Source organism: Chrysochloris asiatica, unplaced genomic scaffold, assembly GCF_000296735.1.
Source record: "Chrysochloris asiatica unplaced genomic scaffold, ChrAsi1.0 scaffold00067, whole genome shotgun sequence".
In the NCBI taxonomy this organism is placed as follows: Eukaryota; Metazoa; Chordata; class Mammalia; order Afrosoricida; family Chrysochloridae; genus Chrysochloris; species Chrysochloris asiatica.
This window is the reverse complement of record NW_006408585.1, coordinates 10,487,203-10,505,090: the sequence shown is the minus strand read 5'-3', so window position 1 is coordinate 10,505,090 and position 17,888 is coordinate 10,487,203. Positions and strand designations below refer to the sequence as shown.

The 17,888-nt window shown below is 40.7% G+C and overlaps 1 protein-coding gene across 1 annotated transcript in view; it reads right to left on the bottom strand.

Annotated features, from left to right (window-relative positions):
- Nucleotides 1–10,856, bottom strand: part of SLC35F4 (solute carrier family 35, member F4) — a 362,691-nt gene extending 351,835 nt beyond the window's left edge. Inside the window, exon 1 of the mRNA XM_006864641.1 lies at nucleotides 10,754–10,856. Coding sequence (XP_006864703.1) covers nucleotides 10,754–10,856 — 103 coding nt within the window. The remainder of the gene's footprint in view (nucleotides 1–10,753) is intronic.
- Between the last annotated feature and the right edge of the window lie 7,032 nt (nucleotides 10,857–17,888).

Sequence of the window (17,888 nt, the reverse complement as noted above, 5' to 3'; positions counted from 1 at the left end):
ACATATTGTCAGGAGGGACCAGTCACTAGAGAAAGATATCATGTTTGGTAAGGTGGAGGGTCAGAGAAAAAGAGGAAGACCCCCAACAAGATGGATTAGCCAAGTGGCAATAATGATGGACTCAACCGTGGGAACAGTGGCGAGGTTAGCCCAGGATCAGGCAGTGTTTTGTTCTGCTGTACATAAGGACACTATGGGTTGGTACTGACTTGATGGCACCTAAGAACAACAACAACAATAGTTCATCTTTGTCAACAAATGAAATCAAGAAGTGACGTTTGAAATGCAACAGGATGACTGGAAGAAAATAAATCAAAATAACTAGTTCTTTTCAGTTGATAATATTCCTTTTCCTCTATGTTCTCTCAATCTGTAAACTCTTAAGTGCTTTGTGACTTTAAAAAAATGAAAGCTCTGAAGACTTGTGTAGAAATACACACATGTGCTTATGACTTGATGATATATTTTTTAAAGTAGAAAACAAAATTGTCTGTTGTGCCTGTTGCTATATAAACAGCCAAATGAGAACTCTCCCTTTAAGACTTAACATATAAAGGAACAATGCAACGTCCACTAGACTGGTCCCCAAATTAACCCTTGGCCTTCATTTCCTCTCCACCTGTTTGTACTCAGTACCCTCCCCACTTTGGTGCCTGGTTACCTTCTTCTCCACACATGCAGATCTATCACTGGCACGAGACTGGACTTGTTCCTTTTGGCACAGACCAATTGGAATCATCTCAACACAGTTCCTTTTTAAAATAAATTACCCCTAGGAGTCTTTGAGTGACAAAGTGTTAAAGCTCTCAGCTGGTATTCAAAAAGTTGGAGGTTGGAGTCCATTCAGAGGTGCCTTGGGGAAAAGATTTGAAGATCTGATTCTAAAAAACCAGCCATTGAAAACCCTGTGGAACAGAGGTCTACTTTGACACAGATGTGGTTTCCTTGAGTTGGAATACATTCTATGGTCACTGTTTTTCTTTTTAGGAGTGATGCTAGTAGGACTGTCCCTTTTGGTTAGAGCATCAGACAAGCCAGAAAATTAGTAGAGAGTTGAAGGCAATATGCAAAATAAAGCACACTGAGAACTTAGATGGTGGAATAAAGAAGTTCCTCTTTTAAATTATCTTTTAACACTTCAGTAATATAATAACAAATTCAAAATACATTTGGATCTAGCCACGGAGGGCTAGGGCTAAGAGTGAAGCATCCAGCTGATGTGAAGTAGGGAGAGACACACAAGAACACCCAAATTTGCAAAGTACCCATTTGACCTAGCCTTGATGGCTTGATGACCAGAGCTTAATTAGAGGAAGATAAAGAAATTTGATAAAGGAAGCATGTGTAAATTGCTACAATTTGATGAACTTGACCTATGCTTATGGATGTAGTAGCTCAAAATATCAACTGACAAGGAAGGAGTCTTCACATCAAGGACAAACCTATCCCTTCCATACACACGGTTGATAGGGTCAGGCAACTTAGACATTGGCTACCTAAAATGAGGGGGACTATAAAGGCACGAAGTGGCTGGCTTACAAGTTTTCAAAAGGGAGTTTAATTTCAGAGTGTATGGAGAAGGTAGAATCCCCACTGAATAGTTTTCCTCTTGTCCAGATGAGTCTGTTGAAAGGAGATGGAGATAGGATTCTTTTGATTCAATAGTGAGTAATTGTTATCATGACTAATTGCAAATTTCACAATTGTGAAGGTAGAAGTTGTATAACAAAAAGGGGGGAATAGTTCATCTTATATTCCAGGAACAGAGGACCCTAGGACCATCAAGAGAGAAGAGCATGATCAGAATGCGGGACCCTAACCAGAGAAGCAGCGACAGCAGAGATGAGGGCATGGAGACTGGGAGCAGCTAAGGACTCTGGACTCATGGAAAGGGAAAGGCTGTGCACTGGAGGCCAGGACCATGACTTGTAGAATGTTCCCTTTTGTTGCTTAAATGATTATATAGCCCTGTGTGTTTTTGTGTACATGAAAAAAAGAAAAAGAAGGAATAGAAGCAAACATTGTTAACCATTGGTGCATGTAGGGGATTGTAATCATTGCAATGAAACAAAATATAATAGGTTGAGTACAAAACTGATGTTCTCCCATGTAAACGATCAATCAATTCAAAACAAAGGCTTTTTAAAAAAACACAATTGATGTGAAAAAATAAGTGGAAAATTATTTCCTTACAAGGCAAAAGTGAGGATGTCTCTGAGATCATTAAGCCAATTCTAATGGTTTCCTCCAAACTCATGACAGTTTCCATACATTGAACTCTGTTGGGTGTTGTGCCAGATACTCCCTACACATTATTTTACAAAATCTTCCCAAGGACCTGGGAGGTAACTACTATCATTCTCATTTTACAGAAGCAAAATTATTGATCTGAAATGTTAATTTCTTTATGAAAGTTTAAATGGTTGACATGTAGCAGGGGAAGGTTACAGACCTAGATCTTCCTGTTTCCAAAGCTTTCCATCTTTGCATTAGACCCCACAGCCTCAAGCCAGGCCCTAGATAGGTTTTCCAAAATAAATATATCTGAAATCTAATGTTAAAAACAAGTATTGTTGTTGTTGTTGTTGTCAAGTGCCGTCGAGTCGATTCCGACCCATAGCGACCCTGTATAGGGTTTCCAAGGAGCAGCTGGTGAGCTTGAACCGCTGATCTTGCAGTTCAAACGGCTTTGCAGTCTGGTGCATTTACCCAAAGCGCCACACCAGGATTCCTAGTAGTAATAATAATATCTCATAATACAAAATACCTAGCTTGTAAATAAGTATAGATTTTATATGCAAATACATACTAGAATAAATATTGTAACAGTTATCATATTATCTAAGATAAATAACATGCCATTGAAGGTATTTTCTAGTTTTAAAATGTTACAAAAGGCTACTCAATACTACATATCAATGGTACTTATTTATAACTATTTCCAAAACACTTCCTGGTGTGGTGCTGATGGATAAAACTAGACTGCTAATCACAAAGTTGGAGGTTCAAACCCACCTGCTGCTCCTTGAAAACCCTATACAGGGTGACTATGAGGGATATTTGTTGCATTCATTTTACTAGTAAGAGACAACTCCATAACTTACACAAGTTAGAGTCTTCACAATTATATTGACATTATGGTAATCATTTCAAAGGGGGGGGGTCACATTTTATTTCTTATGATTCTAGTAACTATATAAAGACTTATCTAGTAACTCATACATTTTTTTTTAATACCTTTTTTTTTCCATTCAAGCCCAGAAAACCGTAAGACTGCAAATGTAAAAGTGACAACCATTCAGGTAAAGTGATCATAAAATAACACTTGGAGTATTCTCATTCTCTGAATTGGGCCATCTGTTTGTTTCATTCATGGCTGGTGAAGTTTTTCTTCCCCTCCAATGTCTACTCTCAAGTACTGTTTTTTTAATTCCATGTGAAAATCATTCTCTCCAATTTCTTTGAAGGGAATGATAATCATTCATTCCTTAGCAGAATACATTTTATTGAGTGACCAGAATATACTAGATACTTTGCCTAAGACAAAAATAAATAACTTTCAAGTCCATGCCCTCTAAACTTTATGGGTGAGACAGTCTCGTGTAAATCAAACAGCCCAAAATAGTGTGCTAAATGCTGGAGCAGAGGTGAGTCTGTGTACTAGGAGAGCACAAAGGGAGAACTAACCCAGCCCGGGGCTACAGGGAGGCTTTACAGAGCTCAGCTTTTTACACTGAGCTGTTAAAGATAAATAGGAGCTTTCCAAAGAGTGATGAAGGAGCCACAGGAAGAAGGCATTTGGGCCAGAGTGTAAAAAGACACTGTGGAACAAAAAAGCATTAGAACAATAATGCTACTACAGCAATGAGTTACTGGGTAACTCTTCTAAAAACCCAGCAACAGGTCACTGCTTAAGTAGAGTAAGATGCCTCCATATATGGAGAAGAATACATACATTGAAATTGGGTTGTTTTTAAATATATATATACATATATATACACTGAGACAAATGTTCAGTACAAAATCAAAACCATTTGCCTGTGTCTATATATGTACCATGTATTTTTAATTATCTCATATGCATGCAAAAGCTGGACAATGAATCAGGAAGACTGAAGAAGAATTGATGCATTTTAATGATGGTGTTAGTGAAGAATATTGAATATACCACAGACAGCCGGGAGAATCAACAAATCTGTCTTGGAAAAAGTACACAATGCTCCTTAGAAGCAAGGATGACAAAACTTTGTCTCATGTACTTTGGACATGCTATCAGTAGGGACCAGTCCCTGATGAAGGACATCATGCTTGGTAAAGCAGAAGGTCAGTGAAAAAGAGAAATACCCTCAAAGAGATCAATACAGTGGCTGCAAAAATTGGCTCAAACACAGCAATGATTGTGAACATGGTGCATAACCTGGCAGCGCTTCCTTCTGTTGTACACAGGAGCCAGAACTAACTCAATGACACCTCACAACAACAACATCTGGGTAGATATAACAGGATAAAGTTTGCAGTAAAGATCTAGGTTCAGTCAAAGTGGTTCAGAAATACAACCACATAGACAATTATGAAGCAATAAAATTGAGAGCTCACTGGGGGGTGGGGGAATATACAATCACAGTTCTCTTGCCTCAATTATTTTATTAGACTCATTGGCTAATCTAAAACTCTGATTAAACTCATCTCTTCATTTTCTCCATGCCTTCACTGTATCGATGAATCAAACAACCTACTGACTAATCTCACTTTAAATTTATGACCAAGAATTTCACATGGGCTCTTAAGATTGCCAAATTTATGTGCTTTCCCAGCCCACTCATGCTCCCTATTTGTTTGAACTATTTATATTTTCTCTCTCCTCCAACTTCTACCACCTCTTCACGCATCCTCACTCTCAGGTGATGGATGACCTTGCTCCTTATCTGGAGAAAACAAAAGTAGCCAGAAGAGACTTCAACAGTCTCCTAACACCTAAACTAACCATTACCCATAACTTTCATCTGCATACTTTGCTCACAGAAATGATCTATGATGCTACTAAAGCCTATCCCCTCTCTTGTGCACTGGGTCTCACATTCTTTCTCTCTAACATCATCCATTTCCCTTTCTCTATTAAATCATGCAGCCATGATCTGCTATTTCTTCCATCTTAAAAACGAAAAGATTTTCTTTACCCTCATGTTGATGCTGTTCGGTGCAGTCGAGTTGATTCCGACTCCTAATGACCCTACACACACAATAGAACAAAACACTGCCCAGTCCAACACTAACCTCACAATTGTTATGTTTGAAGACTTTGTTGTAGCTGCGGTATCAATTCATCTTATTGAAGCTTTCCTCTTTTTCACTAACCCTCCACTTTATCAAGCATGATGTCCTTCTCCGTGACTGGTCTCTCCTGACAATATGTCCAAAGCATGAGAGATGAAGTCTCACCATCTTTACATCTAAGGAGCATTCTGGATGTACTTCTTCCAACATAGATTTGTTTGTTCTTCTGGCAGTCCATGGTAGCTTCAACATTTTTCCCCAACCCTATAATTCAAATACATCAATTGTTCTTCAGTCTTCCTTATTCACTGCCCAACTTTCACATGTCAGGCGATTGAAAATATCATGGCTGGTCACATTTTTACTGTTTAACCTTTGAAAGGGGTCTTTTGCAGTAGATGTGCCTAATGCAATATGCTATTCGATTTCTTGACTGCTGTTTCCATGAGTATTGATTGTGGATTTGACAAGTGCAACGTGTTCTCTGTTTATTGTGATGTTATTTAGTGGTCCAATTATAGTATAACATTATTTATTGGTCCTTTCTCACTGTAGTACCTCCATTTTGCTGCTTTCCTTTGACCAAAAATCCTTGAAAAGTTGTCTATACCCACTATTTCCAATTCTTCCCTCCCATTATCTCTTATAAAACCCAAACCCATTTTATTCCCACTTTATTCCCATCTTATTTTCTCTTGTCAAAATCATGTTCAGTTATTACTATTCATCTTACTTGTCCTTTCAGCAATATTGGACTAGACTGATTGCTTCCCCCGTCCTTGAAATCTTCTTCACTCCAATCCACATCACATACTCCTGGTTTTCATCCTATTGTCTTAGGATTTCCTTCTTCCTCTCCTTTAATGGTACCTTTTCTTTCCTCCATCCTCTGAATATCAGAATATCCCATGGTTCCATTTTTGTTCCTCTTTTCTTCTCTTGCATTCACCCATTTGAGATCCCATCTAACCTTAATGCTTTAAATATATCTGTGTGTTGACAAATACCTACTTCTATCTCCAGTCAAACGTATTCTCTGAACATCAAGCTTACTCTGCATTTCCAGTAACATTTAACATTTCCAACGTTAAACTCTTTATCCCAAGAATCCTAAATAGTCTCTATCTTAAAGGCTTCTACAATTCAGTGAACGGCAACTCCACCTTGCTCAAATCAGAAAAACAAGGGTTATGTTTTAGTCTTCTCTTGTCTGTAGATGGCATATCTAACCCATCACCAAATCCTATTAACTCTAACTTCAAATATATCCAAAATCTGACCTCCTCTCACCACTTCTACTGCTACCAGAGGTTCAAGCCACCATCATCTCTCATCTATCTTCTGTAATAATATTCTGACTCGTGTTTGTGTGTGTCTCTCTTTCCACCCTTGTCACAATCGAGTGGGCAGACTGATCCTTTTGAAAGGTGGATCAAGTCACACTGTTCCTCTGTCAAAAACCCTGCAGTTTCCCATTTTGTTTAGATTGTTGTTGTTGTTGTGTGCTGTGGAGTTGGTTCTGACTCATAGCGACCCTGTACAGGGTTTCCGAGGCTGTAAATCTTTATGGGAGCAGAAAGCCTCATCTTCCTCTCGTGGAACAGCTGGTAGGTTCGAACTGCTGACCATGAGATTAGCAGCCCGATTCATAACCACTACGCTACCAGAGCTCCTTTTGTTTAGAGTCCAAGCCAAGTGTCTCTTAGGCCCTACCTGACCTGGCCCTATACCCTTAATAACCTCACCTCCAACTAGTTTCCTAATTGTTCATTCCACTTTAGTCAAGCAGGTCTCCTTTACGTTTCTCTAGTATGCCCAGAGCCTCAGACTGACTGTTCCTTCTGCCTGGAACATCTTCCTCCCAATGTCCACATGGCTAACTACCTCACATCCTTCAGGATTAAAATGAGCACCTATTGAAAATTGCCACAAGTCCTGCTCTCCCTTAGAATTTTCTATACTTGTTAGTTACCCTGTCAGAATTTTCAAAAAGTATTTACCACTTTAAAATATATTGTATAATTTACTTGTGTGTTTATTGTTTTGTTGGCTGCTCCCTCCACCCCTAGCTGCAGCATAAGCTCTAAAAAGGAAAATATTTCATTTTGTTTTGTTCACTGATCTATTCCTGGCACAAAGGAGGTGCTGAATTAACACTTGTTGAATGAAATACTTTATTTCCCATGGCAGTTCAAACCTACAACAACAACATACCATAAAGGAGCACACTGGGTTAATAGTTGGACTGCAAACCTCAAGGTCAGCAGTTCGAATCTAACAGTGGTTCCGTGGAAGAAAGATAAGGTTTTCTTATCCAGTAAAGATTACACCCTTGGAAACCTTATACAGGGTGGCTATAAATTAGAACTGAGTCACCACCACCACTACAACATAGGAGCATTGGTGACACTGTAGAATAAGCATTGGAATGCCAACAACAAGGTCAGCAGTTTGAACCCATTAGCTTTCTGCTCCCCTAAAGATTTACAGCCTCAGGAACTCTATACAGGGTCTATGTGAGTCAAGCCAACTCAACAGCACCTAACAACTACACCGTTAAGTCGGAACGGAGTCCACAGCACACCACCACCACCATCACCACCACACCATAAATAACACAAGGCTAAGCACTCTATCTTAATTGTCTTTGTACCACTCTTCCTAGTATATACTTATAAATGGTCATCAAACTGAGTAGGAAAATGAAACCTGGGACTCATAAAAGCACTTTCATGTTCTGAATCCTATTACATTTCTTGCTTGCACCAGCCTGACTACTAGAATTTGTTCTGGACGAGGTACTCAGCCTTCTGATTCCTTAGCAAGCATGACAGCAGGATGCATTAACGTAGTGTTGATTATAAATGCAACATCTCAGGGCCGAGTCTCCACCTATCTCGGGAAAAGTAAATGGCATAGGTTTTGAGAGCTCATCCCATCCACAAGGCCTCGTACATGACAAGTCAGAAAATGGGAATGTCATCTTATTTTCACATATTCCTCACTATAGCTCAACTTCAAGGAGCTCTGGTACTGTAGTAGTTACGAGTCGGGCTGTTAATCTCATAGTCAGCAGTTCAAACTACCAGTGGTTCCACAGGAGAAAGATTAGGCTTTCTACTCCTGTAAAGATTTCAGCCTTAGAAACTCTATACAGGGTTGCTATGAGTCAGAACTGACTCCACAGCACACCACCACCACCATAGCTCAACTTCAGTGCATTTTCCTGACTTCCCCACACTGTTGCTCATTCCTAGTGGCTTCTAAATCAATTGACCATATTGTACTGATTTGCTTTAATGTGTCTGTTTACTGGCGGAAGCCTGCATTAAGGGCAGGCTTATTTCATGGTATTCGGTTGCCTGGCCATCTTCCAGCTCTCTCCTATCACAGTCTCTCACTGTGCAAAATGGCAATTTTTTTTTTTTCTCTCTCTCTCTCCCACTTAAAGTGTGAACATCCCGAGTTACCTGAGGACCAACTAACACTCAGTTCTTCTGGATTTACCTTCACTGATTGAACTCTGTGGCCTGAGGCTAGGTAAGAGCCCATCACAAATAACTCTGCCAACTGCATCTTTATCCCTTTTAGCTTCCAGTTACTGCCCTACCCCATACTCTTCCCTCTTTTTGCTTTGTTGCTGTATTGCACCTAACAACAACTGTACTGCAAATGAATCATGTGCAGTTATTTGTGCAAGCCCTAAAATGTAATATGAACATGTCCTCATCTAAAATGGCACTTTTACTATACTATTTTTGCTTGGTTTATTAGTCAAAGTTCTATTGTTAAAGAAATCCTCATAATGAAACACCTTAGTCCTATAATTACAGCTTCTACACTCCCCAAGAAGCCAAAATGCCATATTTTCTAACTGAAATATTAGAGGTGAAATTTAAGTAATCTCCAGAAGGCATAGTGGTGCCTTCACGAAAGTTTCTAGGATTAAGTTTTAAAAAAAGAAACCCTTTGCCAAGAGAAAGGGGAAAAAACGGTTTTGAGATTACAGTTCAAAGACTTCAAACAGCATTACACAATGCGTAATTTTCTTTCCAGAAAATTTGAACACTATATAATTACTTTTATATGGAAAGTGAATAATGTAAGTTTCTAATGCTAAAATCAGCTAAACAGAAACCATCCAAATCAGCTAGGCCTTTTGTGAAACCAAATAAAATATCAAACTAGAAAAATATCTGTGATGATAGAAAAAACACACATATACACAGCAAACAAACAAACATGGGAAGAATGTTTGGGAAGCAGAGGGAGAAGTGTTTTCTCATCTAGGTGTTAGGGTTTGTGTAAGTTCCCTGCTTTAAAGAGACTAACGTTGATTGTACCCCCAAAATGTCACAGAAAGAAAAAAAAAATACCAGTCAGAAATGCATCCAGGAGCTTCCAAAGCTTGTGGTTAAAAATAACAGCAAAAACATCAATTAAGCTCCATCTATTGACACAGAAATGCGCTGATACAGAAAATCGAAACCCCACCTGCATGAAAATTAAGTCGCAGCTACTCCCCCAATTCAGAGAAAACCGAGCTTCACTTCGGTTGGGGCCGAAACTAGTCCTAGCAAATATGTCCAGTGGGTTTGTGTGTTGGGGGCAGGGGAACTGCCTGTAGAACCCACCTCTTCGCCCTCCCCCAAAACTGCTCCAGAAACGTGGAAGCATCCGCGCCACATGACCTCACTTAGCCGGAAGAAAGGCGATACCGGACAGCCTTCTGGGGCTCGGAGGTGGCCGCGACGTGCAGCGGGGGCAAGTGGCCCTGTCGCACCTTCCCTTTTAAGCCTCCCCAACTCCTAATCGTTAGCACGGGTCGCTGACTCCAACCTCTGGGACTCGGAGACCTGAGCAGGTTCTTTCTCTGCCCAGGGTGGAGAACCTCTCAAAGATGTTTTAACAGGAGTAATTCCCGCGCAGGAAATGGCTCAACAGCCCCAAGCGAACAAGCAGACCCAGCCGAACTCAAAGCCGTTGTCAGGACCCTGGTCTGGGTCAATCTACCCAGCCAGCTTCACGCCCTCCCCAGGCTCAGTCTCTCCAGCCTGCGTCCCCAACGCCCGCCTGCAGCCTGGCACCCAGTAGGCACTTCGGAAGAGTGTGGCCTCAAAGGTTCACTTTCCACTAAGTGACCAGCCATGTTAGCCGCCTCAGGGTATAAATAAGGCAGAGGTGAGCCGACCGTCTGTCGTCGGGAGCGCTCACTGGGTCGCCTCCGCCCCCGCGAGTGTTTCCAAACTCCTTGATGCAAACAGCCAGGGGCCCCTGCCCTCCCTTCCCCACACAGTTTAGCACTAAAGACAGAGGACATACTTTTCGCCCCAGTGGCCCCTACAGCCAGGAGAATGGCGTTGGCGGCACAGGCAAGGCTGCAGGTGTCTGGACGGCGCGCCATCCAGCATCCCCGAGGCGCCCCTACGCGCCCACCTCCCTCCCGCGCCTTGAGCAGGGCAGCCCCGCGGCGTCTTACTTTTTTGGCTGGAGTAACCTGGGTAATAGCCATAGTAGCCGGTGATCCGCAGGATCCGGTCCTCAATGGTGGCCACCCCGTTGGGGGCCGCCTTGACATCCATAGAGAGTGCGGGGCGGCGGCCCCGAGCGCGGTGGGACGTAGAGTGCAGCGCGGGGCCCGAGAGCTGGTGCAGGTGGCGCCACCGCCGCAGCTCGTGCTGATGTTGCAGCTCGTGCTCCCGCGCCCGGGCTCTGACTCCACCGCCCCGCGCAGCACCGGCTCCGCATCACAGCAGCGGCGGCGGCGGCGACGGCGGAGCGGCCCCCACTCGGGCCGGCCTCTCCGTCAGCCTGGCAGCTCTCCCGCCAGCCACCCGGCGCATGACTGCCCGAACAGCGCCCCCTCACCTCCGACGCCCACTGCGGCCGGGGGCGGTGTCGGCTGCCCACCTGGCTGTCTACTCTCACCATTAACCCTTGCGCGCCCTTTCCGAGAAGAGTAGACGCCCCCTACCCCAGCCAGACGGAAGGAGATACTTGGCTCAGGGGCGTGGGAAGCTAGACTAAAGTGAGACGGTGGCCCGGAGCTAAGGAAGGAGGATTGGGGATGAGACCCAAACTGAACTGAGGTCTGTTAGTGTGACGCTGTGGGCTAATACGCTGGACTACAGTCGGTTTGAAAGGCAAGGTTGGCGGTTCAAACTCACCAGCCGCTCCTCGGAAACCCTACATAGGGTCGTTATGGGTCAGAACCGACTCTACGGCACTTGACAACAACAATGGCTGAGGTCAGCAGTATCTCTTGGGGAGATTACACTTCTGTGTGCCCAGAGGTTTAATCCACGCGTTTCACCTGCAAGCCTTTCCAGGTGTTCATCAAGTCTGGAAACTTCATAGACGACCGTCTTTATTTAAGAAATGAAAAGAAAATGAGGCCCCAGAAGGTGGTATGTGGAGTCGTTTTGTGGACATAAAGACTTTTAAGAGTTCAGGACCCTAAATCTAACAGTTCCGATACCAACACTCCACCCTCCTGGAAAAAGAGGCACATATGTGGTTGGCTCAGCTGTCCACAGCATGTTTATATTGACAATTTCAAATGCCTGGTCGATATGTGACTTTCACCTTTAATGCAGAACACTAGAGGAATACCCTTCAAACTATTAACTATCTGGATGGGTGGAAGTTTTAGTTACAGTCTAAAGACTTTCCGTCTGAATCCAGAATGCCTTCTAGAAGTTGTGTGTCCGGGTGAATACTTTCCCTTTGGGTGTGGCTGTCCTACTTTGACAAAGACCAGGCTAAGGCGATGAACAGTGGGGATGATCCCTCTTTTCATAGCTTGCACTCAAACTAAAATGTTGAATCATCTTCAGCGTTTCATCTCAGAAACAGAGGGGCTCGTGTGTGTGTGTGTGTGTGTGTGTGTGTGTGTGTGTGTGTGTGCGAGCGCGCTGTCAGGCCCATCAGCCCATCTATCTAGAGGTCTTTGTGTCCAATTTCCACTCACAGCCAGTTTAAGATACCTCAGCCTGCTTTCTCGTTTCTAAAGCTCATGAAATCAACAAAACGTAAGTCCAAGTCTCCAGAAGAACCCTAAAAGAGCTCATCACACTATTCTGCTGCCATGCATTTTCCCACTTTGTGTGGGTCCTTAAGAGGGAAGAAATATGCAAAGCTTTTTTGTTTTGTTGTTTAAAAGTTCAATTATGTTTAAACATATTAAACTTCACAATGTGTTAACGGTGTTCATGCAGACACACAAATCCTAGCACAGAATCTCGAGAAAGGAGTGAAACTGAGATGATTGTGGCTGTGAAGAGAGTTCATAAACCAATTTCCACCCACACCTGCTTTCCGTGCTAGGAAAGGAAGAACGAAGTACAAGGTCAGAATGAACTAAAAGAAGAGGCAGCAAGAGTGGAAAGTTAAACACTCAAAGCAATAATGAAAAGAGATCACCCGCCCCCCCACCTCCGGAAGTGACTTTCAGCATGTTTTTTGTTACTTTGATTATTTCCACAGCAAACTTTATATAAAATACATGAACGCAATAAAATGTGTTGATCAATATCATTTAAAATGTCCCTCTTGTTTAGTTTCTAGAAAACATCAATTTGCTCATTTTATAGCTATTAGGAATTTAATGGACTCCTGGTGTGGTGCTGTAGGATCAGCCCTGGACGGAGAACCCTAAGGTTGCCCGTTCAAACCCACCAGCTGCTCCTTGGAAACCCTATATACAGCAGCTATGAGTCAGAACCAACTCAACAACACTTAAAACAACAAGGTGTTTAATAACATTCATGTATGTATTCATTAAAAGAGAAATTAAGGGGAATTCAAGCAAAAAATCGTCTAATGTAACAGTTGCAAAGATGAATATATACATATTTAACTTTAAACAGGATGGATTCTGTCTCATTACATCTCCTTTTATTGTTTAGAACTTAGCTTGCCATATTTAACACATTTAAATTCTAACTTACACTTACTGTATAAGCTGCTACTTTCTTGCTAGTTTTGCTTTGTTTTCAGATTTCCAAAGAAGGAGGTAGAAATGTGTTTAACTGGATCTGATCACTCATACAAACAGCAAATTCAGCACACATTTAAATAATGTAAATATTATTCTCACAGGAGTCTGTTTTCTTTTTAATATTTATAAAAATGCAGAGAATGACCTGGAAATAAAATTTTTAAATAGCAGAGCATTTGCAGTGCATTTACAAATGTCTCTGTAATCTTCTGTAATAGAATGACTGAAATAGTAAATGCAAGCAAATACTGTAATCTAGGACACTTTAAAAAAAAAAAATGGGAGGAGCCTGAAAGTCTACAATAATAAATTGATCAGTGGTGGTGTTGGTTAATTTAGAGTCAGTTCAACTCATAGTGACCCCTGTATAGGGTTTCTGAGGCTGTGAACCTTTACAAGAGCAGAAAGCCTCATCTTTCTCCCGCGGAGCAGTTGGTAGATTCAAACTGCTGACCTTGAGGTTAGCAACTCCGCTCTTAATCCGCTCTGCTATCAGACCTCTGATAAATTTATCAATAGCAGAAAGTAAATTTCTGCTATGATAAGCACTCTTTGGTGCATATGATCAAAGATTTTTAACTTTTCATTTTTGGCATCATTAAAAATCCACATAAATTATTTTGGAGGAAAAAAAAATTTCAAAACATTTTTTATAGGTTTGTGGGTTGAGTCTATAATTTTTCATAAGCCCAAATACAAAAATTTGATTTATAAAACATGAATTAATAGTCTGTTTCAGATTTGTTCTTCCAGTATAAAAGACATATAATTAAACAAAAATTGAAGGTAATTATTTGATTCAGAAAAAGTTTCATCATGGTATATATATATTTCATCGTGGATAATAGCTTTATTTAGCTATTATCCCCAATAATTGCAAAACATAACTTACAGAAGTTAGTTTTGTATACAACTTTTCAGGAATATTTCTAATCATTAAACAAAAGTGATTTATCTGTGGTTCCAAGGGAATTCTAATATTTGTACCACAGTTATTTTGAACATCTGATGAAAGCAGATTAGCTGTTTAGAGTAATTGAGTATAACAAATCTGGATATTTATGTTGTAGAAACATGCTAAATCATCTGTAATATAGGCCATGTGAGGGTCACTTACAGTCTTTGTATTTGCTGTTAAAATAACTTTGCTGTTGTTGTTTGCTGTGGAGTCCCTTCCGACTCACAGCGACCCTATGTGACAGGGTCCCATAGGAAAGCACGTAACCATTTTATTACCAAGTAATAACATTAAAAACTAAATTTGATCACTGAGTACAAATCCTATTTAACTATGAGTAACCTGTAACATAAATGTTTTTAGAATATCACATCAGCTTATATACTTTGGAAGAGTTGCGATGGTTAAGTGCTTTTGAGTTGGTTCCAACTCTTAGTGACCCTGTATAAGGTTTCTGAGGGTGTAAATCTTTGTGGGGCAGAAAGCTTCATCTTTCTCCCACAGAGTGACTGATGGGCTAGAACTGTCAACCTTGTGGGTAGCAATCCAGGACTTACTCTATAGAGTCAGTGCACACCCTGGGAAGGGTTTTAGTACAATAGAATCCATGGAATTATATTAGCATCTGTGGGTCAGAAAACCTGAATTTTATTTCTCTATCTATAACAGGCACAAATCGCTTCATCTCTCTGACCACCTATTGGGGTTACTGGTTAAAAGGTGCTGAAAGGGAAAATGATCCCCACCTCCCACTTTCTGGGAAAGAAATACAATATACCTAGCTTTTGGGGCTATGAGTAATCTGGCTGCTTGGAAAGTCAAGAAATGTTTAAGCTTTTATACCCAAGAGTCAATATTGCCTTGTATAACTATCAGCACTGTTTATAAAGAGTTGACCCCAAGTCATTTGCACAGTGTTTAAGTTTAAAAGTATCTCACTTCTTGTTGACCAGGTGGTAAGTAAGCACTGGCACTTGAGAAGAAAAGATGTGGTCTTCATATTCCATTGTTAGGAAATCTGTTTTGAAGATTTTAACCACCAAATCATCAGTGACAGCATTTGAAATGCTGAAACTGCCTTTGTATGACAGTTTTAGGCAGTGTCAAGTATCGTTAATTTACCTGTTCAACTATAGGTAGGATTTAAAAGGATTGGGGGCATCGTAGTCTCCCCCAATATCTGTCTGGGAAGCAGTGACTCTTCATTGACCTCAGGTGCCTGGATCCATCACAGGAATAATTTTTTAGGCTCAATTCTTTAAAAATGCATTCGATTCTTTGGAAGAAAGTCTTAAGTAGTTTCAACAAATGTATTAGAATTTGAGGATTCGTCTATGATCTCTTTCTCAACAGAGAGAACCACATAAATGTAATCCAATGGTTAGAGGCATGTACTTGGAAGCCAGTCTAAAATCTGTTCATTCCGACTCACAGGGACCCATAGGTTTCAACGGTTGTCATCTTTACAGAGGTAGACCGTCGCAGTTTCCTCCCGTGGTTTGAATCACCAACTTCTTGGTTAGCAGCCAAGCTCTTAAACACTTTGCCACTAGGATTCCTTGGAGCCAGACTCACAAGGGTCAAATCTGATCTCTTTCTAACTACTTTCATGCTGTATAACCTTGAATAAGTCACCTGAACTCCCTGTGATTCAGTCTTCTCACCTGTAAAATGGGCTATTGGAGCTATTTCATATCACTATTACGAAGATTAAATGAGTTTATATTCAACAAGTTTATAACAATGGCTAGCACAGAATGCTGTTGAGGTTGTTTGCCATTTAGTCAATTCTGTCTCATAGTGACCTCATATGACAGAGTAAAACTGCCCAATAGGATTTCCTAGGAGTCCTGGTGTGGCGCTGTAGGATAATGTACTGGACTGCCAGGTTAGTTTGAACTGCAAGGCCGGTAGTTCAAACTCATCAGCCACTCCTGGGAAACCCTTATACAGTGTCACTATGAGGTGGAACTGACTTAATGGCACTTAACAACAACAACAGTCTTAGCAGGTGAAGGTGCCCAGGTCTTCTCTCTTAATATGCCTCTGGTAGGTTTGAACTGTCAACCTTATTGTGCCACCAGGCATCTTAGCACATATTCGCCGAACAAACAAACTCACTCTAATCCAGTCAACTCTGACTCACAGAGACCCTGTTTAAGGTATCCAAGGTCGTAAATGGTTATGGGAGCAGAAAACCTCTTTGTTCCTCAGAGAGGCTAATGCTTTTGAACTGCCAACCTTGCAGTTAGCAGTCCAATGCTTCTCCTACAGCACCACTAGGAAAATGTTACCTACCATTATTTTTTTGTCCTATTAACATACATCAAAATAGTCTATTTCTTGACAAGTGGAATCATTCCATAACTTCAGCAATTTAAGTTGAATTAATTCAATATATGTGAGCATTTACAAAGGCCGCAATGAAGATTGACTTTATATTGAAAACAAAAACAAAAATGCTTACTATGAAAGTTATGAGGGCACTGGGAACTACATAGTAATAGTTGTCTAGGAAAATAAATCCTTTCCAAATATATACAGATAATATCATGGTAATGTCAACAGCACCATTCTTTGACAAGGTAATCAAGATATTTTAATAAAGTTATATTTGTAATGACCCAACAATTGTGTGCACTATTTCAGGTTATTTGAAGTTTCCGATTAAAATTAGTTACTGCATTTTTTTAAACACTCAGATTTCAGGAAGGTTTTGCTGTTACTTTAAAATAATCTTTCAGACTGTATCCCAATGCAATTTTCCATGTTGTTATTAGTAGGTGCTATCAAGTCAATTCCAACTGATAATGACCTTATACACAACAAAAAGAAACACTGTCCAATCCTGTGCCATTTTCATAATCATTGTCAAGCTTGAGACCATTGCTGCTGTGATTGTGCCAATTCATCTTGTTGGGGGTCTTTCTCTTTCACACTGACCCTCCACTTTTTGTAATATGATGTCCTTCTCCAGGGATTAGTCGCTGCTGATAGTATGTCCCAAGTATGAGAGCCAAAAGTCTGATCATCTTGGCTTCTAAGGAGCATTCTGACTATACTTCCAACACAGATTTGTTTATTCTTCTGGCAATCCAGAGAATTTTTAATGTTCTCCAACACCATAACTCAAATGCATCAATTTCTCTAGCATCTTCCTAATTCATTGTCCAACTTTCACATGCATATGAAGCTATTGAGAATACCATAGCTTGGATCAGGCTCACTTTAGTCCTCAAACAGACATCTTTACATTTTAAAGAGGTCTTGTGCAGTATATTTGCATAATATGATATGTCGTTTCATTTCTTGACTGTTGCTTCTATGAGTGTTGATTGCAGATCCAAGCAAAATGAAGTCTTTGACAACTTCAATCTTTTCTCCATTTATCATGATGCTATTTACTGGTCCAGTGGTGAGGACTTTTGTTTTCTTTACATTGAGGTGCAACCCATACTGAAAGCTGTGGTCTTTGATCTTCATCAATAAGTTGTTTTTGTTTTTGTTTTTCTTTTAAAAGCTTTTATTGTGAATTGAATGAAGGTTTACAGGGCAGATCATTAGTTTTACATTCAACAAATCATTGCAACTATTACAATCCCCTCCATACACTATCAGCTAACAGTATTTTCCTCTATTACCTTTTTAAATATATAT